Source organism: Leptonotus elevatus, chromosome 1 (genome assembly GCF_054856555.1).
Source record: "Leptonotus elevatus isolate MCC_2025b chromosome 1, RoL_Lele_1.0, whole genome shotgun sequence".
Lineage (NCBI taxonomy): Eukaryota > Metazoa > Chordata > Actinopteri > Syngnathiformes > Syngnathidae > Leptonotus > Leptonotus elevatus.
This window is the reverse complement of record NC_141239.1, coordinates 44282454-44310202: the sequence shown is the minus strand read 5'-3', so window position 1 is coordinate 44310202 and position 27749 is coordinate 44282454. Positions and strand designations below refer to the sequence as shown.

Sequence of the window (27749 nt, the reverse complement as noted above, 5' to 3'; positions counted from 1 at the left end):
TGGGGGGGGGGGGGGGGGAGTCAGGCACTGTACAAATTTGCAGGTCCCCCCTCTCATTTTATTTTGTGGCGCCCTCTGGTGGATGCACAAGGACATCTGACACGAATTCAGAGCAGGAGTAGTAGTCACACTCTCCTATGCAGTAGTTTTACCAATAACCTAAAAATTATTTAAAAAAATAAAATAAAATAATTTTTGAAGTACAATTGCAACAATTAAATTCAACACCCAGGGACAGTGTGGTCCTTATTTATTAGTTCTTCCAAAAAATGCACAAATTACAGAACAAACACAGTCTAAAAATTGTACATAACCCTCGATAAGAAATGAGCTGAATTAAGAGCTGTGCGGTTACATAAAAGAGGCGTGAGCTTAAAAACCCAAATGTGTATAAAAAAAAGATAGATGCTTAAATGAAACATCTTTATAAAACGTGACTTGCTCCAAAGTGAATATGAAAGTTTAGTGGGCCTATAAAGTCTTTAAAATGTTGACAACAATGGCCAATGCACTCGGATTATCGGTGTGATAGCTACCAGTTGAGATGGACATATATTATTTCCATATAACTTACACTTTCTGTTTCTATTCCTCCATTGGTGACCACCGCTGATTGCTCAGCCTGGTGGCCTCTCCCGATCAACACGTACGAATACACTTCAATTCTTCCTTGAGGCTGTCAGCCTTCATGTATAAAAACAAAAACATTGTAGTACCTTATCAAACGGATTCATTTGCTGGCTGGTGTGAATAAAGTAAAAAATAGTCATCCGCCGAGGTCCTGAGGTAAATCAGATTTAGGAAGGAAAAACTATCAAAAATAGAATACATAAACATTTGGTGTATAAATATCAAACCGTTGCGGTGGTGAGAACGTGGACGCAACCGATCAAGGACACTTCTTCGAACATGAGAGAGAGCGAGAGAGGGTGGCTCTTGTTATTCCACATGGCTGGCATCATCTTCTTCAAAACACTCAGAATACGCAAGAACAAACAAAAACACGGCTGACAACGGCGGCGTTGGTGGGTCATGTGGACCATCACTCCATCGTCATGTGCTTAAATAACGGGGCAGGCGTTCATTTCGTTTCACCGGCGGGAGGAGACGAGCCCAGCAGAGGAGATTTTGGAGAGACCTAAAAGATGAAAGGAAGTCGTTGGCATGCTGGTGCAAATGTGCTACTACAATGAACTCCCGCGGTGGGCCCCTCCGCAACTAGCCAGCATCTACGTATAATATAATATAAATATATATGTGTGAAAATCACCTGATATAAGTTATTTATAGTTTAAAAAATCATCTTTTTGTGTCGGCATGACTTTATCATACTGCCCCTAGTGGCCAAGACGTGCACACCCGAAGGCGCCACAATGATTTTATCATGATGCGCCAACGACTTAATTCTTTGCACATTCTACTCTGTACAATGTTACACAGTGGTATTTTCCTGATTAAAAACACATGAAAATATTTTTTTTGGGGGGGGGGGGGTCTGGAGTGGACTTACAGCATTTCAGTTCAAGATACTGAACACCCAGTAACCAGTTGCATGTGACCCTGTGTCATCAGTACAACAACAACAAAGAGTTATTGGGGAAAAAAAATATTAGACGATCAGTAGGCCTACTTATAATGTTCCCAAATGTTTTGATTAATATTAGAGCTGTCAAACGATAAAAAAATAAAAATCACTTAATTAAAAAAGGCTTTTTATCAACATATTTTGCCCGCCAAATTTGAAGAGCACCTGTTATGTGTTCATTCTTTATACATTTAATGTTATGAAGACGTCTTCATTAACATGTTTTGACCCACTGCACACTCTTATCCTCCTCTTTTTCCAATTACTTGCATCATTTAAAATGAAAAAAAAAGGACCCCAATATTTTGACGAGAACAAATATTCTCAATGTCAGACGCAAAATGCTTTACTTTAATGCATGTGGTTATGTTTATTGCTCAAACACAACCTGTGCTAGCTTTAACGTAACCATCCCGTCAGCTAAAGGATCATCTGCAGTGAAAATTAATAGTGTGATTAATGTGCGTTAATACATAATTAATGCAATCATTTTTTGTGATGAATTAATTAGCTAACGCTTTCACTTTTACAGCACTAATTATAATTTAAATCATGGTTAGTATTTCTTCAATGACCAAAACTCAGCTTTAAATATAACTTGAGAGAACAACCAGAAAATGAGCACAAAAAAAATCGAAATCATAAATAATAGCAAATGTTTTGTTTACTGAGTTACGACTACAAAAAGTCATTTTGAGTGTTTTTTAATAAGTGATTGTGGTTTAAGTTATGTTAACTGCTTTTATAATAAAAAAAATAACAATCACAATTATTTTTGATGAATATTGAAATCATGATTAGTATTTATTAAACGACTAAAACTCAACTTTAACAACCAGAAAATAAATGAGCAAAAAAGCTAAATAATAAATAATAGCAATTTAAAAAAAAAAAAAGCAGAAGAAAAAAAAATGCAATTGAGCTTTATTAATATATCTTAGTTTTCACAGATTAGGGCGAATATATTCTTTGGGTATTGTTTTATTAGCTGTGTGTATGTGTTCCTACAGCATTTGTGTGTGAATATTTGTTATTTCAAGGAAAATCACTCCCGGAAGGGGATGTTCATTTTCAATTAGCGGGATCTTACATTGGCTGGCAATATTTCAAAAATAAAGTATGTCTTGTATTTCAACTGTTTTTGTTGTGCGTTTCCTGTTACAGTAAACTCCAAATGGGGTGCCATGAAACAGTTCAGGGTGACATTCAACATTCAAGCACACACAGGGGGGGGGGGGGGCAGAAAAGCATTCGTCACGTGATGCATTCATAGGAACGTTGGGATATTTATCACTTTTTTTTGATTATTTTTATGATCACGAGAAGTTAAAATCAAAGATACGGTGGCTTGCCCAGCTCTACTCACAGGGGAGGGGGGCTTGGCAAAGTTGAGGTGAGCGTAGAGAAGCACGGCGATGTCGTTCTGGCTGGCCTCCAGGGCGATGGAGAGCGCAGTGCTGCCATCCTGGAACACATCAGCACACACGGGATGGAAAAGGGATTTTTAAATTCATTCATTTGCAATTTGGACGTGGATGGCTTGTCTTCTTCTTTGGCGGGAGTCTCCACAAAAAAGGCACAATGTGACGGAAGTGTTGGGACAGAAAAGAAGGCGCTCGCTCACGTGATCAGTGAGGGTGGCGTCACAGCCGGGCACAGACAGGAGCTGTCGCACGATGTCCACGTGACCGTGCTCGCACGCGCACATGAGCGCCGTGGAGCCGTCTTCGTCGCGGATGTTGACGTGGGCGCCGCACGACAGAAGGGCTCGCACCATGTCCCCCCGCCCGTGGCTGACCGCCAGCATCAGCGCCGTCTGGCCGGCCTGTCAGACACACGTTGAAAATCCACAATATCCCATCGAGGTCATCAATTCAGAGATTTGCATTGGCCCAAGTGCGCCAATCCCAATACTGTGAAGCGAATAGCATCACATCCCAAGTCATTTTTAACTTACTGTCACAACATCATTAAAAATATCAAATGTACATTTTTCTTCATTCTCACTCATCCAAGACAAAATAATGCGACTCTTCTTGTTTGTTGAATTGGTTCTTTGCGAAGCATTCGATCTCGCAGTAACAGCAAGCAGACAGAAGAGGGCGCACCTGGCTGGCCTTGGCGTTGACGTCGCCAGTTTGCAGTAGCCGCAGGACAGTTTGAAGGTCGCTGTCCGAGTGGAAGGCAGCTAGAGCGGTGAGCATGATGGCCGTGTAACCCGCCTTGTTCTGCTTGTCAGCATTGCACAGACCTGTTAAGGAAAAAGTACAAAACAGTACCAAAAAAAGTACCCTCTCAATCACAGCCTATCTGTATGTGGCCTGTGATTGGCTGGCCACGATGTAACTCTGCCTATGGCTCAAAGTCAGCTGGGTTAGGCTGCACCTTACTACAACTCATTTCATCTTCAAAAAACAAAAACAAAAAAAATACAGTAGTAGCAAAAATACTATAATAATAATAATACACAAAAATAAAAGAAAATATTAGCCCCCAAAAATATGAACTAATTTACTGCCATTGACGGCTATAGACGTCAAAAATTAATTTGAACTCTTTCTATTATTTTAACATTTTTTCCCACTTTTGTTAACAAGAGTATGGAAACCTAGGGAAAAAAATATTGTACATTTAGACAAGATTAATCATGAGGTAACTATTGAAGTCATGCGATTAATTACAATAAAAAATTGTAATCGCCTGACGCACTAAATTTTAATAATCTTTTCTTTTTTGAACAAAGATTATTTAAAAAAAGAAAAGATTATTAAAAATCAGGTTGTCAGGCGATTACATTTTTTTTATTGTAATTAATCACATGACTTCAATAGTTAACTCATGTTTAATCACAAATTTTATATCTGTTCTAAATGTACAATAAAAACTTTTTTCTAGGTTTTCATACACTTGTTAACAAAAGTGGAATTTTTTTTAAACTAATAGAAATAGTTAAAAAAAAAATTGACGTCTAAAGCCGTCAATGGCAGTGAATGAGTTACGATTTTCTTTGTTAGGTTATTTTGAAAACTCTAAATTGCCCGTAGTTGTGAATGTGAATGTTTCTTTTGTGTACACAATATATGGACTGTGATTGGCTGGCGACCAGTCGTGGCTATTCTTTGCCTACGTATCTCACCCACTAAGTCAGCTGGGAGAAGATCTAGCTTACCCACGACCCTAAAGAGGTCAAATGTGACAGAAAGTGCATGGATGGATGCCTTTAAACCACTTGTTGCTAGGCAGAATTTCTAGTTTCAACATCAGTCTGACTATGCTGTTTCCTTGGCAACCAGGGCAGAGGGCCCCACACGCAGGGTCGGCATAACTTGTGACATATGTAAAAAAAAAAAAAGAATACTCTTTTTTTTTCTCACCACAGCGCCATCTAGTGGCTCCACAACTCACCAGTGTCGAGCAGCAGTTTGACCACCGGGAAGTTGGAGTGCGAGACGGTGTAGTGCAGCGCCGTGTTGCCATTGCCGTCCGCCATATTGATGACAAATTGCAGCAACTGTGGCGAGACGGCGGCGAAAGCGTCCATGTAGGCCTGCACCGCCGCCACATCCGCCGCCTTGTGGCAGGACACGCGTAGCCACTCCTGCAGCACGCTGGTGTACGCCTCCCTCTGAGCGGATACACCATGAAGAATCCATGTGACTTATTTTGTAAAATGTAATATGTTTTCTTTTCTTTAAGACGCAATTGATGATGAGGATTTGGCGTACCGCTCCTTGCTGGCTGAAGGCGTTGGGCTCTCCGAGGGCCTTTTGAAGGTGATGGAGAGCCGCCATCAGGCTGTCGCTTAGTTCCAACCTGGAACGACGACAAAGTAGACTCCTGACGATTTGTCATCGTGTCATATTCGAAATATACAAATCACTCGTGGCTTTACCTGACTTGTTTTGTCGCCTCGGATTCCGATTGGTCGGCAGGGCTCACGGTGTCCGTCTGCTGCCTGGCAACGTCTGGACTCTGAGTGGCACATTGAGGGGCCGCTGAGGAGGTAACAGGCGACTTGCATTCAGTGCTGGTGGCTGATGTCGGGCCGACGCACTCCTGGCAGGCAGAAGCGATTGCTGGACACGGGTGAGCCGGGCTGGCGCCGGGCGGCGATGTCTGGGGGGAACATTCTGGAGCTGCAGCCTCGGTCGCCGGTGACGGTTGAGATCTGTCCGCGGTTGCAGGCGGAGTGTCGGCCGGCGAGTGGATGGTTGTCTGCTGAGGTACGTCGCCCTCTAGAGGCCGGGAGGGTTGCTGGTGCTCGGCCGTGGACTCGGGTAGTTTTTCTCTGGCTTCGTGATACTCGCTGGAGTCGCTCTCGTCGTCCGAGCTGCTGCTGTCGTCGGACGACGTCGACTCGTAACTGTGGAAAACAACATAAATCCTTCCATATATAATCATATAATATTCTAGGCATATTTTTGTCAGCACTAATATATTTATTATTGCAGTGAGTCTACCTCTTCATACAGTACAAACATTTTCTGTGGCGTCTCTCCTTACACAAGATTTATGTAATTTTTAAAAATTCCCATGTACTTTTTGGGAGATAATTTTAACACAAACCTACCAAATAAACCTTATATGAAACATATTCATTAGTCTAATAAAGCCTATTTATTTGAAATGCATATTCCTCAGGTTGTTGTATTTAATATTAATAAAGTATAATTACTCTAAATTAATCGGAGTACTTATTTAAAATACATAAAGTATATTGTTTAAATTGCATAATAATCGGGTTACCTATACACAATAAATATGCTGCCATGTGAAAAACACTTATGCCCCCCCCCTTTTTTTTATTTGTATGTTTTTGGGATGAAACTGAATGCAGACATTAAAAAAGGAAAAAAGTAATTATACTTTATTATTACTAAATACATAAACCTGAGGATTATGAATTTTCAAGTAAATAGGTTTTATTAGACTAATGAGTTTTATTTGGTAGGTTTGTGTTAAAATTATCTAATGGGAATTTGTTATGTAAAAAAAAATTACATAAACATTCAATTAGGCCTGAAATATTTTTGAGTGTAATTCATGTTTCTTTATATTTCGTAGTAATATTCTTGTAATATTTTTTCTCTTTAAAAAAAAAAAAAGATTATATAATATTACTATAAACGAGTCCGTCTGTATGTTGTGTTAAACTGACACCTACCCTCCATTAACACCAATGAAGTGCAGGTTTTTCTTGGTGGATGGCGAGCCAGGCTCTCCCTCTGCTTTCCGCTTCATGATGGACCTCAGAGAGGATTGGGGAGACGAATCTATGCAAAAGTTTCAAATCAGTCCCTTAAAAGACGGCGGAACGGAGGCGATGAGCAGCGTCTATAACAACGGCTTACCTGTGGCGTGGCCGTCCTGAGGCGTCTCCGCGGCAACTTCCAGGCACGACTCGTCCTCTTTGAAGCACACGGCGGCAATCTGATTGCCGGCTGTGCCAACAGCCACGGCGGGGTTGGATACGGGCACCGACGTGGACAATTCGCTTTTGAGGATGTCGCGCACCTGCTTGGAGCTGACCGCGATCGGCAGCCCCACCGCAGCTTCTGGAGAAGGACACATTTTATTGCAGGTTGTAGAGACAAAAGTATTGGGACCCTTGGCCATTATTACAACAGCAAGTGAAAATGGAATAAAATACAGTACTCACAAAAAAAGTTAGGCATATTGGGATTTGAGGTGAAATTTTAGAATCAAGCTATAAAAACATGTGAACTTAATTTGCCCTCTTTTAAACTTTTGAATGCACTTCAATGCGTCAGTACTTTTGACACAACTTGCTGTTTGAAAATTCACAACAGATGTTTTTGTTACTCTTCCAGTCTCTGTGTTGCAACCTGCAGATGACAGTGTGAGACTCCTGTATTGTTGATCAACTTCTTCTTCTACCGCTGAACGATTTTCAATAATATCTTTAACATGTTTTTTTCCTTCTCCTCAATCTTGCAATTGTGATTTAATATGTGATTATTGTTTTTCAAGGTCCTCTTCACATGTATTCTTTTTTAAACAAAGCAAAACATTAATCTGTATTACAATTAAAAACATTTTTTGATGAATTATTTGAGATGGACACTTGCGACATCAGTCGATACAACTGCCCTCTTGTGGCCATTTTAAGAATTGACCAAACAGTTTTTGTTTTGAGTGCATGGTATCAGTGACTACTCAAGAGTTGAGTACTCATACTGTTATTGGTCTAAAAAAAAATCCCTATTTATTGTAGATGGATGTGTTGGTCTTATAGTAAGGATTACACACAAATAAAGCAAATGAACTACAAATGACTGTATTTCATAAAGCATTGTTATCTTGACATGACTGACATGCAGCCTTTTAAGTGTTCATTACCACAACTTCACGAAATTCTATTAAACAAGCGTAAACAAATGTCAGTAAGTCACAAATCAGATTACAACAACCAATGCAAATTCTAATTGAACCAGGAAATGTATTAGTTGATTTGTGAATTTTTCCATACAACTCCTTATCAGTAAAGAGCTAAATGCTTTGCGCTGAAAAACTGAAGAGAGATTCAAAAGTGTTAATAATTTCTTCCTGAAGTTGTGCTGTAAAGGTTCAAATGCATTTTAGGCTCATCCTGAAATGATACCTGAAAGCCCAATACTCTCTCTCTCTCTCTTTTTAATTTAAGTTATTGCAATACCTGCCGAGGCGTCAGATTGTGCTCTGTGGTGGCCCTCCAATAGCGGCGAGGGGGAGCCGCAGCTGACCGCTCGTAGCAAAGTGCCCACCTCCACCACGGTGGGCTGCTCCAGCGTGTACACTTGGATGCCAACAGTTCTCTGTTCCCTGCTGGGGAACTGCCGCGTGAAGCTGACCACAGTCTGCAGGTTGCCGTCCTGCAGCTCCTGCCAGCCCATGGTGGTGGCCATCACCGGATGCTCGGCCCGAGGGCCCTCGTCCTTCTGGGCGCACGTCGCTTGCAGCTCCTCCATCATTCTTTTCAGCTGACCCTCCAGATGAACCACTTGGTTCTTGAGAGCCTCGGCCTCCGGCAGCAGCCCCAGGTCCACCTCCCGGACCCCCACCCCCACCTGCCGGCTGCTCTTCTCGCCCTCCGGTCCCACTCCAATTGTGCGCAGCTCCCGTTTAGCGTTCGGTCTGGCCCCCGCCACAATAACCGTGTCCTCGATCTCGCATCCCGAATCTTGTTTGGAGCCCTCCGCCGTGGTGGGAGACATCGTCCCTTTCGCGCCTGCGCTCACCTCTTCTTCCGGAATGTCGATGTACAGCTCTCCTCGGCTGCGACCTCGGTTGAAGCCCATGGTGTGGCCCAGAAACTTCTGGCTCTTCAGCTGGACGCTGAGCTGCCGCTTCTCTTCCTGCAGCACGGAGATCTTCACCTGGAGCACGGGTATGGTCTTCACCTGCTCCTCTAGGTCTCGGATCTTCCTCAGGGCGGCCGCCATCTGCTCCCGGACGTGCTGCAGGTGGGCCGGGGTGGGCGTCACCGGGGTGGACAGGCCAGAGCTCATAGGGGTGAAAGCTCCTCCTCCTCCTCCACCGTGGGCGCGGTTGAAGCTGTGCGCGCTGCTAATGGAGGTGTTGGAGCCCACCACGCTGCTGTGCATGCTGCCCAGGTTGGAGAGCCTCCTTCCTTCTTTCTCCTCCTCCAGTTTCCTGCGCGCATCCAACAGGGTCTTCTCCACGCGGGCAGTGCTGAAGTTGGGCCTGTGTGCGGTATGGTAGCCCGGAGCGCAGTAGGAGAAGGAGGAGTGCCGACTGTCCATGCTGGCGTTGGAGCACAGAGACTCCGTGGAGGTCCACCAGGAGCCCGTGTAGCCGTAGCCGCCGCGGGGCAGCGAGCCGTAGCGCGGCCGGCGTTGGATGGGCACCTTCTTGATGGTGTTGCCCTTCTCTATGTCGTTGACATATTTGAGGAAGTCCAGGTCCAGACGGTAACCATAGGGGGTCTCCACTGAGTAGGGAGCCTCCTGCTCCTTGCCGTGCAGGGAGGCGGGAGCTGGCGAGCTGAGCTTCCCTGCAGCGGAAGGAAAACAACTTTAAACAAACGGAAATCTATGTCTAATCTTGGGCTCAGACTTCACAAAATGGGATCAACTCTGGGCCGCTGTGTTATTTGTGTACGCAGGCAGGATAATGAGGCTGAATGTGATTCAACCTCCTCGATCCCTTCTTTTAACGTCACTTTATTTCTCATGGCATCACAGCAAGTAATAAAGCAAGTGGGATTAAGATTAAATCAAACCTACCTGGGAAGCCAGGGTCCATATGCAGCACTTGAGCCATTTTAGGCAGGTAGCTGCTATCAGATAGTCAGCCGTTTACTCTCACCTGGTGGTGGGAAGACACAAACATTTGAATTTACTTAAAACACTCAAACGAGATTAAAAATTGACTAGATGTCCTTTGCATCTCTGGTGTTGCCCCAGCAACACTGGATTATAGGGGTGGGAATCTTTGAACGTCTCACGATTCAATTCCGATTTTGGGGTCTGCGATTCGATTCAGAATCGATTTTCGATTAAGAACGATTTTTGATTCAAAATGATTTGATTGACAATGATTTTTGCTTCAATCTGTAGATGTGCAAGGAATTGTAATGATCTACTCCAGTCTGGCTCGCTAATGCTAATTAGCTCGCTACTCGCGGCACTTTTATCACTCAAAAGAACAGCTCCACGCTGAAAAAAAAAACTTTTATTGGAATAACTTGATCGTGAATTTTTCCTTCTATTCTCTAATGTGGCTGCAATTTAACAGTGTATTAGACCGCATGGAACCACTCTGCCCCTCAGTGGCCAAACCGGGTACAACATGAACAGCGCTCCAAATAAAGGCACACAGACAAAGGCAAGACAGTATAAAATAATTTAAATAAATATCGATTTTAAATGTCACAAAATCGATTCTGAATTGTACTAAATGAGAATCGCGATTCTTATGAGAATTAATTTTTTCTGCACACCCCTACTGGATTACTTCACTTATCTCTCAGTGGTCAGATGGCCTTAACACTTTTGAAGCACTGAATTACAGTCACTATCAAAATTCTAGTATTTGATCCACAAACTTGATTCCCAACAATCAGATTTCAATCTCTATGTGGACTTGGGTTCTTTAACCAATTAAATTTCAAATGCATCCATCCTCTGATTGGTTGGTCAGAGTAAGACAAGTTGAATGTAAGAAATGTAATTTATTATTTTTGTTTTTGTCACGTTATTCGACACACATATTCAAAACTATGAAACATATATTGCCAATCCTTGCGTCTTTGCACTGGCTTCCTGTTAATATTAGAATTGGTTTTAAGATCAAATTGTTTGTTTTTGAAATCTTTGAACGGGCTGGCCCATGCGTACATTTCAGACCTCTTCCAGAAGTACACTCCAGTGAGGTCTGAGGGCCAGTTTCGAGCTCGTGGTGCCTAAGAAGAAACTTAAAACTAGGGGGGATAGGGCCCTCTCTGTGGTTGGTCCTAAATTGTGGAACAATCTGCCCCTCCATGTTCAAGAGTGTTTTAAGACCCACTTTTATTCCTTGGCTTTTAGTTCAGCGTGAATTGTGTGGTTCTCCGAGTGTTCTAGTGTCTTTAAAGTTTGAATCTCATTTTAGGTCTGCCTATATGTATAGTCTACTTGTTCTCACCGTGCTGGCATGGATTTTCTCCAGGTACTCCAACTTCACATTCTAATACTTCTTTATGTATAACTTTGCCCAGGGTGTTCCCCGCTTCTCTCGCCCAAAGTCAGCTGGGATAGGTTCCAGCTCCCGAGCAATCTTAATGAGTACAAAGCACTCCGATGGATAGCTGACCAGTCGGGACATCTCGCATTTTGAATTGCCACTAGCGGCACTGATAACCTCTCTATAGAGCAACCTTTGCTGCATTGAAAAGCATATATGCCAAATGGTGGGCTTTTTAAATTTCACATCCGACGAGGGACAAAACTTCTGCTTGAAAGAGAAAAAAGCATATTAATGCTTCCTAATAAAGAGCTACGTAAAGTAATTCTGGAAAGTCCCCACTTTCACTTTTTCAGCACATCATTGTTATTGTGCGCCTCCAGTTTGCCTCCTCCCCCCATTTTCCTCCCCCAGCTAATTTTATCCGTCCATTTTTCTGAGCGTGGCGGGTCACAGTTGCCTGTGCATGTTTGTTTCTCTTCTTAGTCTGTGCAGAAGAGGAGTTACGGGGGGAAAAGTTTCCTGGCAGCTAATTCCAGGACAGAGGTTTGAGACTTGCAGCCTTATTAGGAATCGTCTGCGCACGCAAACTTCTGCCTCGCAAAATCCGGGTGTACGCACACATGCACGCACGTAATTTTCCCTGACTTTTTTTTTCTTCAGCTGCTTTCCCCACCATTTGCCCAAATGTCAGCTGATGATCAGGAGTTCTTAGCTGGCCTCCCTCTGCTCCGTGCTAATTGCACAGGGCCGTGATGCGTTTTCCTCAAACACATGACTGCTTGTTCCTTCCCTGGAAGCCCACAAGCTCGCCCGGCATCGCAGTTTGTCCACTTGGAAAAAATTAACTTACTCAGTCAGAGGATGTAATATTTAACCTGAATCCGGCACATGAGTTTCGGTGTTGTGATTGTGTTGGATCAAATATGCAGTAAGTGGTGTTATTTTAACACTGTTACGATAAAAAGTTACACTGTCAGAAAGTAAATTTCCTTGAGTGTTGGGGTGGATGTTAGGTGTAACCTTGAGTGTTAAATTTTCCAGCGTGCTGTCAACATTTTAACTCATTCACTGCCATTGACGGCTATAGACGTCAAAAATAAATTTGAACTATTTCTATTAGTTTAACATTTTTCCTACTTTTGTTAACAAGAGTATGAAAACCTATAATTTTTTTTATTGTACATTTAGAACAGATATAAAATGTGTGATTAATTGTGAGTTAACTATTGAAGTCATTGGATTAATTATGATTTTAAAATGTAATCGCCTGACGCCCCTAATTTTTAATATTATCTTTTTCTCTTTTAAAAAGAAAAGATTATTAAAAATAAAAAATAAATACTTAGGCGATTAAAATTTTGGGTAATAATCACATGACTTCAGTAGTTAACTCACGATTAATCACAAATTTTATATCTGTTCTAAATGTACAATATTTTTTTGTTTAGGGTTTTCATACTCTTGTTAACAAAAGTGGGAAAAAATGTTAAACTGATAGAAATAGTTCAAATGAATTTTTGACGTCAATGGCAGTGAATGAGTTAATAGCGATTCATCCAGTAGTTGTTGCTGGGGTGGCATGGCTCAATTGTAGAGTGTTCGTCACCTGACCCTGAGAGTGTGAGTTCAATCCCAGGCCAGTGTGACTATGTCAAAGTATCCTTGTGCAAGATACTGAACCCCCACTTGCTCCTCATGCCGTGTCATCAGATGCCGTGTAAAGTGATTTGAGGGCCTTGTAAGGATGAAAAACACTACATAAATGAAGTAACATTTACCAGAGTAAAGTGCAGTTTGGCAGAATGAAATGTTTAACACTGACAGCAGTGTCAATTTTTAGCACTTTACGGTGTTGGAGTAACACTGGTTAACTGTGAAAGAAGTAACATTTGGAAAAGTGTCAGATTTACACTCATTGGTGTGGACACATATAAACACTTTTCTAGTGTTAGATTTAACACTCTCAGTGTTAATCTAACACTGGCAATTTTGTAGTTAATCTAGTTAATGATGTGCCCATTACAATCTCAGTAACGCAAGGAAAAATGCAATTGTGTCCATAAATTCTCCTGCACAGTCTAACTTGAGATCAAACCAAGACTTTGGTTTTAAACTAAAGTAAGACCCACATTGTGAGCAGAGACTAAGTTAAGACCAAGAAATTGAGTCGAGACAAGTCAAGACCAAGACTTGGAGGTGAAACTAAGCCAAGACCAAGAACTTAGTATTTTAGCAGAAACCAAGTTAAGAACAACAGTTTGAGCTGAGACCAAGTCAAAAACAATACATGGAGCTAAAATTAGGTTAAGACCAAGATTTTGAGTAATAGATACCAAGTTAAGACCAAAAACAAAGCAAAAAAACACACAAAGATTTTCAGTAGAGTTTAAGTTAAGAACAACACTTTGAGCTGAGACAATGTCCAGACCAAGTCTTGGACTTCAACCTAAATCAAGACCATGACTTTGAGTTGAAATTAAGTTGAGACTGATTGATTGGCTTTCCAGGCTGATATACTCTGTAAATGTTATGGTTAGCGTCTGTTTGCTTAAAATAATCATTTGGAGGACAACTAAGAATGATATGTAAAAAAAACAGTTCTGGTTCCATTTTGTAAGTGGATACAAAAGTCCAATGGAAAGTTGGTCGAACAAAAGTAAGTGTCATTTGCAATTTGTTGTGTTGGGATTGTGCCTTGAGGGTGTCAATCTATTAACATAATTTAGGCCGTACTAAACAGCAATAACGTACTGTAGCTTATAATGCCAGCAATTAGCGATCTGTAATGGATTACATGTGAGCATCACTTGAAATTGTTTATATCATTAGGACTGACTGAGTGTGTAAGTGTGTCTTCTGTGTGTGTGTGGCATTGTCAGTTCACGTCATTTTAAGGCTACTTTTCGAGTTCGCGACGTTCACTTTTTGTGACTGCCCGCTGGCTGGTGAAAAGTAGGACACTTGGAAACGCTGACTAAATGCACTTGGTATGTTTGAGGTCCCAGAGTCAGTTTAATGCCTCGCTGCCATTTCTCTTATCTGTGCCCTTCATCACCCGCTCATACCAACACTGCCACACACACACACACACGCACACGCACACGCACACACATACAGTACAAGCGCAGCCACTTTGACATTGAAGCACAGCTTAACACTTGCCACATTTGAAACTGTTTAAATGAGAGACAGTTCCTGTGTTGAATTTGATAGGTTTGATAAGTTAGCCAAGAGTACTGGAGCAGACTCTGGAGGGGAATTTGTCTTTCCAGCAGTGATTTGGATGACTTTTCACAACCAGGATTTATGGAGACGGCAAAATGGGTGATGGGAAATACATGAAGACAAAATCGTGATGTGGAATAATCACAATCAAGAATGAAAGCGAGGCGGTTTTAGCTCTGTTTATCTACAGTGTGGAATTAAAGTGTCACATTGATGTTTCATGTTCTACAGAGCAGGACCGTGTGTGCGTGCGTGCGTGCGTGCGTGTGAAGGGGCGGAGTTGACAGGGGACAGTTGATGAGATATAATTAGAGTGTGCAGCTACGCAACCAGACATCCTCAACCCGACCGACTGGTGGCTGAGGCTCCATTCAACTTGGAGAAACAAAAACCTTTCATCTGTTTTTTCCACATCAGCGTTTGAAAAAGAAGAAGAGACCCACGGCAAGAAGCCTCCCTCCGCATCTGTCTCGCTGGCAGTAACGCACTCCCCCGTGTGCATGCTCCGCACTGAGCGTTCCATTGAGTTGAGATGACAAGCGAACAGAGACAGCCTGTTCTTACTCATTTTGTAAGCCTTTATACAAAAATATGTAGGCATTAAGGTTAAATACAAACCTTTGTCCACATGTTTGCTGTTCTAACTCTGAATTCTACTGAACAGGCTTTCTTTGAAAATGTGTGATAGGCCCACTGCTGTAAAGCTTGGATGCAAATGATAGTTTATTTTTATTTTATTTTAATAAAATCTCTGCAAGACAGTGGACATGGAATTTTCTTATTTTACGGCAACGGTCAGTAACTTTGCAATGCACACTACTGCCACCTATAGGATAGAAGTGGAACATTATCATACACATGTGCCAGTAATTACCAGTAATTGAGCATTCCTCCATTCCTGTCAAAGCAAGCAAACGACTGATTTTCAGCTATCGCTTAATAATTAGGTTGAGACTACTTTTTTTCCCTCTCAAGTCTCAACAATCAGCTCATAAAACAGTTGGGACAAACACTTTTAAATGATAAACCCACAGATAAACGCCCAGTTTGTCTGACAATGTGACCGTGACACGAAAGCGAACAACAGCCAATTGGGAAGTGACTTCAATTGACACAAATAGAGTACACGTAGACGTGTACAGATGAGATGAGCTGAGAGCAGTAAGAGCAAAGCAGCAAACTGGAGACTGTGGAGTAGCATATGGTACATTCTAAAACCACTTGGGTCGAAAATAACCCAAATTGGGTCAAGAATGCACCACCCAACTTTTTGAGATATTTAACAAAAAAAATGTAGCCTCATTTTTGGGTTGTTTTGTCGGTTATTCATATGACCCAACATTTTGGGTTAAACATTGTGGTCAAAAATGCATTTTTGAGTTATTTAACCCAAAAAGTTGGGTCAAATTAAATTAATAACCTACAAAGCAACCCAATACCCAAGAGTATATGTTTTTGTGTGTGTTTTTAATCATTTGACCCAACTTTTGGGGTTAATTGAATAACCCAAAAAGTTGGGTCCGTCCCTTTTCATCCAATTTGGCTTATTTTCGCGCCAACTGTTTGTAGAGTGTACATTCTTAAAACTGCTGGATCAAGAACAACCCAATTTGGTTCACAATTTGGATGACCTGTTAACTTGGGTCAATTTGACCCAACTTTCTTAATGGGCTCTTTGCATAAATCCACTACTTCCCGAACTCATTACCACTCTTCATTTCCTCCAAACTGATTAATCCAGGTGTGCCTGACCTCAGTAACCACAACGACAATGGCCACACACACCTGGATTAATCAATTTGTCCAATCATGAAAGACAGGAAATGAAGGAGTGGTATTGAGTTCAGGAAGTAGTGGATTTGTGCAAAGAGCCCATTGCTTTGTATAAAACAACCCAGTTTAATGTTGGGTCAAATTGACCCAAGTTAATTTCGGAATTGAACTTTCTGAATTCCCTTGTAAAAATGTGTACAAAACAACCCAAAATTGGATCAAATCAAAGTTAGTGGGTCGGTCCAATTTTTGACCCAACTGTTTTTGGGGGTGTATCATAGCCCACACATGCATGTTGATAACACATAAACTCCACAAACAAATGGAGTGCACAACTAATGTAGGCTACCATCACAAAATGTCACCTCAAGGAAGTTGAGCTACATCGTTGAGCAGACCTCCGCTATTAACTCCTCTGGTAATCTTTACTCTGTAAATAAACAGAGGACCTCCTGTAGATTAATTAGTAGATGCTTATGTGCATAATCTATCAAGGCGATGTAATCCATTGCCTCGTCTCTCGCGCCGTACCACCAACCTTCAGATGACTTTCTCTGAGCAAGCAGCCTCATGCAGGACAAAAGTGCAGCTCCACCCCTTTGCGATGATCCCTTCAAGTGCATCTGCGTGCCATGTTAATGGGGTAAACTCCTCCACTGCCTGGCCTTTAAGATTAAAAACCTTGCGTGGTAAAGATGCAGGTCAGCGTGCGCTAAATGCACATCTGCAGAATGTCTTGCAAGATCACGCATTACACGTTTGACCTCCCATGGCGCATCGAAAGTGCCGCGCGCCGGTATCTACAAGATGTGATTCACAATAAGTTTACAGTTTGCGTTTTCGAAAGAGCGAGACCAGCCCTGAGAGTCATTTCAAATTCCCAGGGTTGTGACTCCTCCAAGTGTATCAAAATCACCGCTTCCACACAAACTGAGTCACCTCACTGCTGTTGCCATTACAAAGAATTAAATCTCAGTATTGCAAAATCAGAAATACCACCATCTATTAGGGGTTTTTTTCCACCAAGATTCCCAAGCTCTGGAATGGTTTTTGCATTAGGAAGAGAAAGACCATATTTTCCGTTTCATACCAGCAACGACGGGGGCCCGCTCGTCGCCGCTCTCCTTCAACTGCCGTCCTCCTTTCGCTTTTTCAGGCCAGCACCTGCGAGAAAAACAAGCAAGAAAGCTTAGACTGTGGCCAATTACCATCAGAAAAATGCAAAACTCAGGAAGGAAGACCGTCAGTAGGATTGTGGCAAGTGGTCATCAGACGCGTCGCTCACAACACCATTAAAGTTGTTGACTCACATATAAAAACAGACTTATGTCAGGTTGGAAAAGGCCGGCCCCCGCAACACTCTAAAGACTGCCTGCAATGCCAGCAAAAACATTCCAGTCGTTCTGAGAAACACCGCGGATGTGAACAATAAAGCCGCTGCGAGACGCCGATCTCAGTCTGACCTGCTTGTGGTAGGTTGAAGTCGACCGAGCATCCCCTCAGGGTGGGAGCCTCCCTGCAGTGTGTGATTGTGAAATGTTTTCTTACAACAGCTGCACAAGTCACCTTCAGACTCCAAGCGAAGACCATGAGCCGCAAACCACATTTCCACCAAGCGCTGCAATTCAATTTACCACCGTACGGTTTTGGGACGATAAATCTGACCTCGTGCTCCAGCGTGGGGTGTGCCAGCAAAATAGTGTGACATCGCAGCAGTGCGACACGGTGTAAGGCGGCGAAAATGAATTCAACAGTCACAGCAGGTTGCTCGTCACACAGATTTCTCCTCGTTCACTGTACTATTTGTAAAGTACAGATGAGGGATGAGGACGAGGGGCTGAAGTTGACCAGCCACTTTGCCACTTTATGGCATAGAAACAAATCTATACTCATTTGCTGACACCCACGTCACTCACCAAGCCAGACCCAGCCTTTTAAAACTATACAAACACAAAGCCAAAGGACATCTTTGAGCAGAACGTGAGGATGGCGTTTCCAAGTGGACAAAAATAATACTTGCAGCTCACCTGCATGCAATTATGGAAAAACATATTAATCAGGATTATTTTTATTGATATTGAAATCACAATTAACTTGTTCAACTAACAAACCGGGACTTTAAATATAACTTAAAAGAACCAGAAAATAAATAGTAAAAAAAGAAAAAAATATTAAAACAATAGTAATTAAAAAAGCAACAAATAAAACTAAATACCAGCTGTTCCATCTGTGCGTGCCTTGTGTGTACATTAATATAAAACGTGTAGAAGAAGAATGTTGCGAATTTTCCATTGATTCCTGTAACTTGTTTTTCCCACACTAGGGACAATTTATGGCTTGAGTATTTCCATATTACCTGTCTGTATGTGTTACTACACAGTAAATTCTGTAGTGTTAAATTGAGTTGAAAATTTAGTGTTAATAATTTTTTAGTTACTGGGTGTTGATTTGGGTGTTATTTGAACACTCACAGTGAAGAAAAAGCTCTTCGGGTGGCATTATTTCAGCGAGACCAACTCATTGACTCCAGGCTGAGTTACCTTATAGATCCGGGCTCTTTTCTCCTGCAAGGCAGCTGCCTTTTCCCCTGGATTTTAACGACAACTCTGGGGATGGATTATTCAGTTTTATAAGGTAAGGATGAAATTATACAGTTCTTGAATTATTTTGTTCACGAGTTTACATAGAAAAAGCAAATGAGACATAAAACATAAAGTTTCTGGATTTTCATGAGTACTGTATTTTATGTTCATTATTTTTCTGTAAAACTAAAAACGAAGTGGATATTTTTCCGTACCGGCAATTCATATTTACCGCGCGTCGTGCGGGAACAAGGCCTACAAGTAAGAATTTTGCGGCAACGAACATGTACTATCTCGTGCCCCCCAAGTGCTAGGAACTAGGTTCGAGACCCACTGTCTCCACTTGGGTTGTCACGCTAAACTGTGAGAAATTAACACACACCAAAAAAAAAAAGGAACTAAAATAACACTCCATGGTTAAAAGTACCAACAATACTGTGAGAAATTAAAGCATAACTCAACACTTAATCAACTTTTTTTTGCTGATAAACTGGTGTCTACAAATGCTGTCTACATGTCATGGTCATTATTTTTAAATTTTAGTACATGTTTGTTTAAAGCTTAATTTGGGGGCAAAAACCGTGTTTGGTGCCACCTAACACTGAGATAAACACAATTTGGCCGTTTGTTCTCTTATTACTTATTTTTATTATCATTACATTATGACGATACATTCTACGTCACTTGTTCCGCATGACGTAGTCGCCCCCGCCACCCACCGGCTCGTTCTCGTACACGCCTCCTTAAACGGCTTCTTAGTGATTTGCTGCTGTCAATCACAGCCAGACCACGCCCAACCCTCTCCCCATTCGCAACCCAACGGTCCTCCAGGCAACACCCCCTCTAAGCGCCGATTTCAAATCTTAGTGATGTGCGGCGCAAGAGTCTGACTTTATGTTGAGTTCTCTTTTAATACAAAAAAATATGAAAGGAAATAACACTTTTAAGTGTTAAGAAATAACACTGATAATGTGAAAAAAAACTACAGCGATAGGTGAAAGTAGATAACACTTTAGAGTGTAAGTTACTCTTATGTGTCAAATAATAACACTATGGGTGTTGTAATTTCACTATACCAAAGAGTTAAATTAAAAAAGTGTAAATTTAACTCAGAACTGGTGAAAACCACATAAACTCAGGGAAAGTGTTAAATTTAACACTATGCGAGTTAAATTTACACTTCCGATTTTACTGTGTAATGCACTTGCGTGAGAATATTCATTATGTGAAGGAATATCACTCCCAGAACTCAATGCAAATTTCCCGTTAGCATGTCAATGGGATTTTACATTGACTGGTAGCATTAGCACTGGCGATGTTTCTAAAACGAAGTATGTCTTGTATTTAAAATATAAAATGTGTGTAATTCTTTCAGTTGTGTGTTGAGTTTTACAATTAACCACAACCGGGGTGTCATTAAACAGCTTAAAGCACAAACTGTTGCCAAAAAGTGACATGGATCCGTAAAGGAACCTGGGGATGCATAAAATTCCCGGTGCGAAACATCGTGATCATCTCTGCATTTCTTGTTATAGTTGCGCTAACTTGTGACAGCGGAAGCACATAAAATGGCGGATCGTACCAAAGTGAAGCCAAATGTACAGTTTGCTGTTATCAAGGCTTTACATTCCTTTGCTGTGTAGGGAGTGCGTGTATGTGGAGGATGAGTAGTGTGACGGCGTCTGCTGATTGTCAAACTTCCCCTGTGACGCGCTACCATGACATTTTTTTCAAGCATCTCTTGAGTGACCTTTACAAAAAACCAAAGCAAGCCTTGTTGTTGTTGTTGCCGTTGAGCTCATTGTGTCACGTCAGAGGCGCTGAGCTGAGAGGGCGTAGTGGCCTGGGCAGCAACAAACCTTTTTGCGGGGCTGCAAATCACAAAGAGCCATTCATGCAGGGCCCCCGGTTCCACAGCTGGTTGTAATAGAAAGAGAGGAGGGGCATCACCGAGCAAGACAGACAGCATGTGCATGAGTGTTTGGCAAGAGAGTGCACCTCAAAACAAACAAATAAGCTGCTGAAGTGTTGTTTGGGACCCGCGTGCTGACACTCAAGTGGTTTTGATGTCTTGATTTCCCGGAAACATACCACTAAACACTTTGAATCCTGATTCGTACAAACTCAAGGCCAAGAAACGCGCGCTAAAGACAGCAAAAGATGTGGCGCTTGTGCAGGAGGCAACTTTAAACTCACAGAACCCCAGACGCAGCAACACCGTCCAAAGTCTTGCCCCTCCCACTGATCCACAAACCCAGCCGCGACCTTTATGCCAATGTAGTCAGGTAAAGACTCGGATGACGCAAGAGTTGAGATCCAGCTCCTTCAAATGTGTCCGGAGCAACATTTGCAATGACATTTCCCAGCTAATTGGTGCTAATGTGTCGAGGTCCGACGGAGGAAGGCTTTACAGGAAAGGGAGAAACCCCCCAAGGGCCCGGTAACAACCGGGTCACTTCCTCCCAAGCCAGGAAAACAGAATAAACGAGACGGGATGACGTAAAAGTGAAAAGTTTTTCAATGGAAACTTTTGCCCGCCAGTGTGAATCACTGCAAATCCAAGATCCAGTCAACTCCCAGATGGGCGAGCGTACACACGAGGGAGATCACGCGCAAGATCACAGGAACAGCGAACAAAAAGTCAATATGTAATTTAAAATGTCTTCGCCCTGAGGATAACCATGATTTGCGCATTCCGGGTCTAAAAATACTCAAACAAAAGAGCGCGCTCATGAGGAGCAGAGGCAGTACTTTATCTTTCCTGACTGAAGCTCATTTATGGTCAAGACTTTCAGCTCGGGGGCCGCCAATCTTAATGGAGACGCATGAAAAAGTTACACAACAGCAGGGACGCGTCTATTCACGCAAACCATGTGGAAAACAGATGGCTTCTTTCAGTCCACCATATAATACGTCAGCAAAATGTATACAGTATAACAGCCAGATTGTTAACATTAGGAGACCTTAGTGTTCTGGAATCTGATGACCTCGTCATGCATATGGCAACACAGTGGAGTCGTGGCGGGCCAATGGGACGTCGCCGCCGGGACTCGGCCCTTTTGGAAAAATCCCTGCTCCTTGCGTTAAAAGAGCGTGGCGGGACGGATGGCGACGTGCTGAGCGGTCTGGCGCTGGCCTTAAAGGGAGGGGCCCGGCGGCTCACATTACTCCTTGAGCCGAGTAAACGCCCGGCGGCCCGGCTGTTGGGTCATCCCAACAGGAAACTGAGCAAGGGAGAGGCACCGCACCGGAAAGAAACAGCCCAAAAAGAGAAGAAAAAGCAGGGGCTGGCTTATTTGGGAGAAATGCCTTAATGGGAGGGGGGGGGGGGGGGTTAAGAGTGATGGCGACGGCGGGGGTCGTCAGGGGAGGAAGATGAAGACCAGGCGGAAGGAAGATGCTTGTTCAAAGCGGAGATGGGGTTAAAAGCTCTGGTCCAGCCTCGATTGGACGCCACAGCACGGGAAGTCATTTTTGTCCACAGATCTTGTCGGTTCCTTCCCCCATTTAATAAGCCTGTAGCGATACACTTTCCAAACTGAAACTCACAAAACTCTAGAGTCGACACCAACACGTGTCGCCTTTGAAAAGGCACAACACGACCATGACGCGCTCCTCCTGACATCCCGTGTACAGTATGCTGATCCAGATACAGCCAGATGTGCTCATAGTGCCTTGAGATACACGTTCTTATTTATTTAAATACCAGACAATGCTAATGCTAACAGACTAGTATAAAATGAGCTTCGTGTTCCAGGAGTAATGTTCCTTTAAATAACGAAAATTCACACACAAACTCTGTAGTAACACATACAGACAAGTAATATAACAATACTTACAAGGCATAGATTCATCCTAATTGTGAAAAATGAGTACAATTAAATCACAACTTTCTTCTTCTACTCTTTTTGTAAGTGTTTATCTCCATGCATGGCCCGCACTGTCCCTGAGGCCAAGGCGGCAAAACAGGTATTTATTTGGTTTTTTATTGCTACAATTTTCATATTCCTTTTTTAAAATTATATTATATATTTTTTTGAAGTTTTAATGTTGAGCTTGGGTATTTGAATAAATATGTTTTGCAATCAATAAATAGCCGTGTTACTTAATCGTGATTTCAATATCAATCACAATAACTGATTATTACGTTTTTTCTTAATCACCTAGTCCTAATATATGCACACACAACAAAAGGTACCATATCAAAACAAATTGAATCGATACATTTTAAAAGCGGCACATCTGTGAATCGCATCGTACCCGATGTGTTGAGGGACGAGTGAAGTTGTCTTTTTGTGGAGAGATGCACACTCCTAATATACTGTATGTTTATGTGTGTGATATTTATAATAATATTTATAATAAACCTTCGTGAGAATAAGCGGTTCATAAAATGGATGGATAATAACACAATTTTGTATCAAACTGAGGGTCAGAAATCCAGATAGTTACGGCCATACAATTTAGAAATCATACAGTATGTGACGTCTCACCGTGCAGGCATGCTGACACCATCACACAACTAATCTTCTGATTCCGGGAAGCTGTGTCACTGTGTGAAAGCGCAAATACAGTTATGGAAATACCTGCCTTCACTCTGTTCTGTGTAAAAAGCAAAGGTGGCTGAAGAAGGGCCGCTTTCACTATGTAAAAAAAAAAAAAAAAAAGGGGGGGGGGGGAAACATGCTTAACCTACTCTGGGATGTTTGTGAGTTTAAGGTTTCCAGGTCGATTATTCAATTAAAGTCGCTCAAGTCGAATTAATGAATATTCTTTCCACTTCATCCAGATCCGACCATATGCCCACTCCAACTTGATTTACTATCCTGTAACAATTCATTTTACAAGTAGGCCTATAGTATCTGGTTATGTTTTTTTCACTGGGCCAGTGTGTTTGTTGCCATAAGAACACACCAAAAATGTTAATAAGCGCATCTCAACAGGATAGGACGGTTCGATTGGCAACAGGTCCCGACTGCAAACAGCAAGTGTGCTGGCCAAAAGCAGCGAGGCGAGGCGAGGCAAATGCCTGAGCACGGTCTCTATATTAGCAGCGCCGGTTCTGTTGCTCGTCTGGGAGCGGCCCTTGGAAAGCATCACGCTCTTTGTCATCTGGCTGCTCCTGCTGGGTGTGTTTCTGGAAGCATCTCTTTGGAACCTTTTACTCAGTTGTTCTAATCTTGATTTAAAGGGATACATTTCTTTGTGCATGCATCGGGTGGGTTGTACTTTTGGGGCAGGTCTCATCGAAAAAGAAAACTTTAGAGAAGCGTTTTTCTCCAGGTTCTACTCAGAATTAATGGTATCGGCTAGGGGTGTTAGAAAAAATCGATGCGGCAATATATCGCGATACTACAGCACGCGATTCTCGAATCGATTCAATATGCGGCCGAATTGATTTTTAAACATCAATTTTTTAATGGGAATATTCAAAAAAATGTCTTAGGGTTAGGGTTCACACGTTAAGCATGGAAGAATGTTATATTAATGGAACACTAAGCTTTAATATTTTATTTCAGTGCTGTTCAAACATGAAATTGCATTTGTTAAATGCAGTGGCTCAGTTATAAGCCTGAATTTTCAGATAAATAAAAACATTTTTATACAAATCTTACAGTGTACATGTACAAGTTTACTGATTTGTATTTTCTTTCTTTCTTGAGTTTTTTTTTTAATCGCAATAATCAATTTATTGATTCGTATCGGGATTAATTGGTATCAAATCGAATCGTGACCTATGAATCGTGATACAAATCGAATCGCCAGGTACTAGGCAATTCACACCCCTAGTATCGGCATGTTACTTGTTAGTACTCCCCGAAACCACTGTTTTAATGCAGTATCGGGGCCTCTGCCGATACCAGTATTGGGGCCGGCACAACACTAACTCTATCTTTATCAAACCCCATAATATCATCAGCTTCGGTTCATTAAAAAGTCTATTTCATTTCCTCCTCCATGCACTCTCTGAAGACTCTTTGATTTCATGTACAATAACAGAAAAAAGCGTCCTTTCATGAGAAAACTTTCCACATTAGAGTGATGCGGTGTATTGTTGCACAAGAACAGATGCTTCATTATCCAGCCGTGCACTCTGCGGCTAATCAGTAGACAGTCCACAATGTCATGCAGGTTCCGGGGTATAATTTCATTAGTCCTGCCGGCGTGTGGCCCGGTGTGCAAATGGGATTTATAACCCCACATTCCAACGCAGCCCCCGGCGAGGGGGTCCAAAAGTTAGAACAAGATGCATTGCATTCCAGGGACGAGATTCCGCGGGGTCCCCAGGAGTCAAAAACAATGCGGAAACAAGTTATGTTTGGTAGCGATTCAGCTAAGGGTCGCGTTACCACTGTTGCAAAATGGTTCCATTGGGTGGTTTTGGAGCATTTGGGTCCACTCGCTTCACAGAGTGTGACACAAACAGAGGAGCCGCACACCACTCGGTGGGACAGAGCCCATCCCAAGGGCCGACCGCTGGCATTAGAACAGGGTCCGTTGTACACCAGCGCCAACAGTGCCGTATTGTACGGACGACTGATACATGCGGCCCGTGACTACACCCCCGCATCCTGCCATGGTCCACACAACTCTCATCAGAGCACATGTGACATCAGTTCACTAAGAACCCCAACAACAACTGGTTTGTTATGAAATAGCATGTCACAAAAACGTGGCCATAAATAATTATGATCAGCTTCAAGTTTAGCTCATTTTGAGTTTGACAACAAGTTTGCATCTTGTCAATATGCATTTACATGTCACTAGGGCTGGGCAATAAATCCAATTAATTCGATACATCGTCATTTTAAAAATCGAATCGTTGAAAACATTCTAAATCTTGAAATTGAATTTTGTCTTTTGGATTATTAAAAGCTGTTGTTCTTATGTTGTGTTACCTTCAAATGTTTTTGTGGCAGAATGCTACCAACTACTTAATTGTGGCATCTAAGAGAAAACTATGAATGTTAAGTTTATGTCAAAACTCATTTAGAATCAGTATTAGTGTTGTTCCGATACCAATACTGGTATCGGCAGAGACCCCGATACTGCATTAAAACAGTGGTATCGTATCGGTGAGTACTAACAAGTAACATGCCGTTACCATTAATTCTGATGCTAATATAGGACTTTGGATGCAGCATCTTGTGTCTTGCATGCCGAGCTAAGATATCCTATTGGCCCTTGAATGCTCTGAACCAATGGCAGGACAGCTTTTTCATGTTGAAAAAACAAAAACGTAGGTATCGGTATGGTATCGGCATGGTATCGGCATGGGTCGATTAAAATTGTAATCGTCCTGAATATATCTGTAAAAATCGAGATTTTGTTTTTTGGCCATATTGCCCAGCCCTAAATGTCACCTTACATTGAACGCAAAGTACATCTCTCTCTCTCTCTCTCTCTCTCTCTCTCTCTCTCTCTCTCTCTCTCTCTAAAAAAAGACAATTCAATATCTTTATACATGGGGTGTGATGTGATACATTTTAAGGGTGATATATTTTAAAATGGAACAATTCAATTCAGTCCTTCAAAGAGATTTATCAAAGACAAAGCGCATTTGTAGCTTTTGTCATGTTTATTAACATGTAAAAGCTTGACAAAGTCCAAACGACTGTAATTAAGTTAATTAAATTAACTCACTCTTGTGTGATATTTTGCTCAACTAATGTTTTTGTTTAATCATTAAGCAACAGTAAATGGTTAAGAAGCAGTAATTGGGGGGGGAAATGATTTTCACTAAATATTTTTCCATCCAATTAGTCAATGAATCAATAGAATTATCAATAATAATAAGAGAAAACGCTACCATATGCTGTGATGTATTGCAGACTCAGATTAGCATAATTTGTGAAAGGAAATTGGATCAAAAGGACCACTTTTCGGGTGCACCCTCCACCCATCTTTTGAGGACCCCCGCTACACCATCGGGTGGCCACCGGACAGCTACAACCCGACCAGAAGAGCACATTTTGAGGCCAAGACTAGTGGGGGGAAAAAGTGGACCAACATCTGGAAGTAATGAGGAGCAGCAGAAAGCGCGGACCCACCCTCTCCCCTGAGCAGCTGCATGGACATTCACATTAAAAAAGAAAAAAGAAAAAAGTAATGACACTGTAAAAAGATGATTGGACTTTTGCATGGATGGTGGGCGGGCAGGAAGGGGGCGACGTCACATGTTATGCCGTAATGCTGACACTTCTTCAGTCCAAAAAGTTGTCATTAGCACACGCTACACACACACGCACGCACGCACGCATACAAGACCACCACCCCCTTACAAGGAGCCCTTTAGAACAATACACAATATGACTGATGGACTGGACACAGAGATTTGATACACACGAGCCGGATGAACACAATTTGAAACGGTATGCAAACATAAAAACACATGTTCGTTAGACGACCATTTTGATTTTGATTTGAAATGATTATTATGAAGGCGCATATTGCAAATCTGGCTAGCTTGAGGAGAGCGCGAGACCCATTCATCACATGGCAAAGGGCGTAAAATTCAACTATTTTTATCAGCTAAATAAAGTGTTTATATGAGAGCAAATATACGCTTTATAGTGATGTTACTTTTTTAGAAAATATAGCAAATAGGACCGACTGATTCGAGGGGGAGGGGGGGGGGTCGAAGTAAGCTAGCAGCTGGCACGCAGCACGTGCCAATCGAACCAATGAAAAACAGCAAACGTTTTCCCCCCTCTTCGTTTGAAAACAACGAATAATATAGAATTTGGAGTCTCTTCTTACCTGCCCCCCGTTTTTGTAAATCCTTCCAGCCGCCTCGGCTCCGGGAGCGCTCACTGACAGACAGACAAAAACACCGCAGCCAAGATGCTCCGCGCGCCTCCTCCCGCTCCTCTTAAAGGGCCAGCAGCACCCATTTC

General features: G+C 42.2%; 1 protein-coding gene across 1 annotated transcript; it reads right to left on the bottom strand.

Annotated features, from left to right (window-relative positions):
* Positions 1–233: 233 nt before the first annotated feature.
* kank2 (KN motif and ankyrin repeat domains 2) lies at positions 234–27749 on the bottom strand. The gene is made up of 13 exons (XM_086073727.1): positions 27613–27749; positions 17361–17434; positions 9832–9913; positions 8262–9599; positions 6937–7140; positions 6750–6858; positions 5478–5948; positions 5311–5398; positions 4991–5210; positions 3694–3836; positions 3210–3410; positions 2952–3050; positions 234–1138 (listed from the first exon to the last, which is right to left on the bottom strand). The coding sequence occupies exons 3-13, from the start codon at positions 9866–9868 to the stop codon at positions 1082–1084; spliced, it is 2967 nt and encodes a 988-aa protein (XP_085929853.1). The 5' UTR covers positions 9869–9913; positions 17361–17434; positions 27613–27749; the 3' UTR covers positions 234–1081.

Excerpts from the sequence above, each read along its gene's own strand:
- kank2 (XM_086073727.1), bottom strand. The coding sequence starts at position 9,868 with ATGGCTCAAGTGCTGCATATGGACCCTGGCTTCCCAG. Across the intron at positions 5,211-5,310 it reads CCTTCAGCCAGCAAGGAGCG|AGGGAGGCGTACACCAGCGT; the intron begins GTACGCCAAATC and ends GTATCCGCTCAG. Across the intron at positions 1,139-2,951 it reads TTGCCAAGCCCCCCTCCCCT|GTCTCTCCAAAATCTCCTCT; the intron begins GTGAGTAGAGCT and ends TTCATCTTTTAG.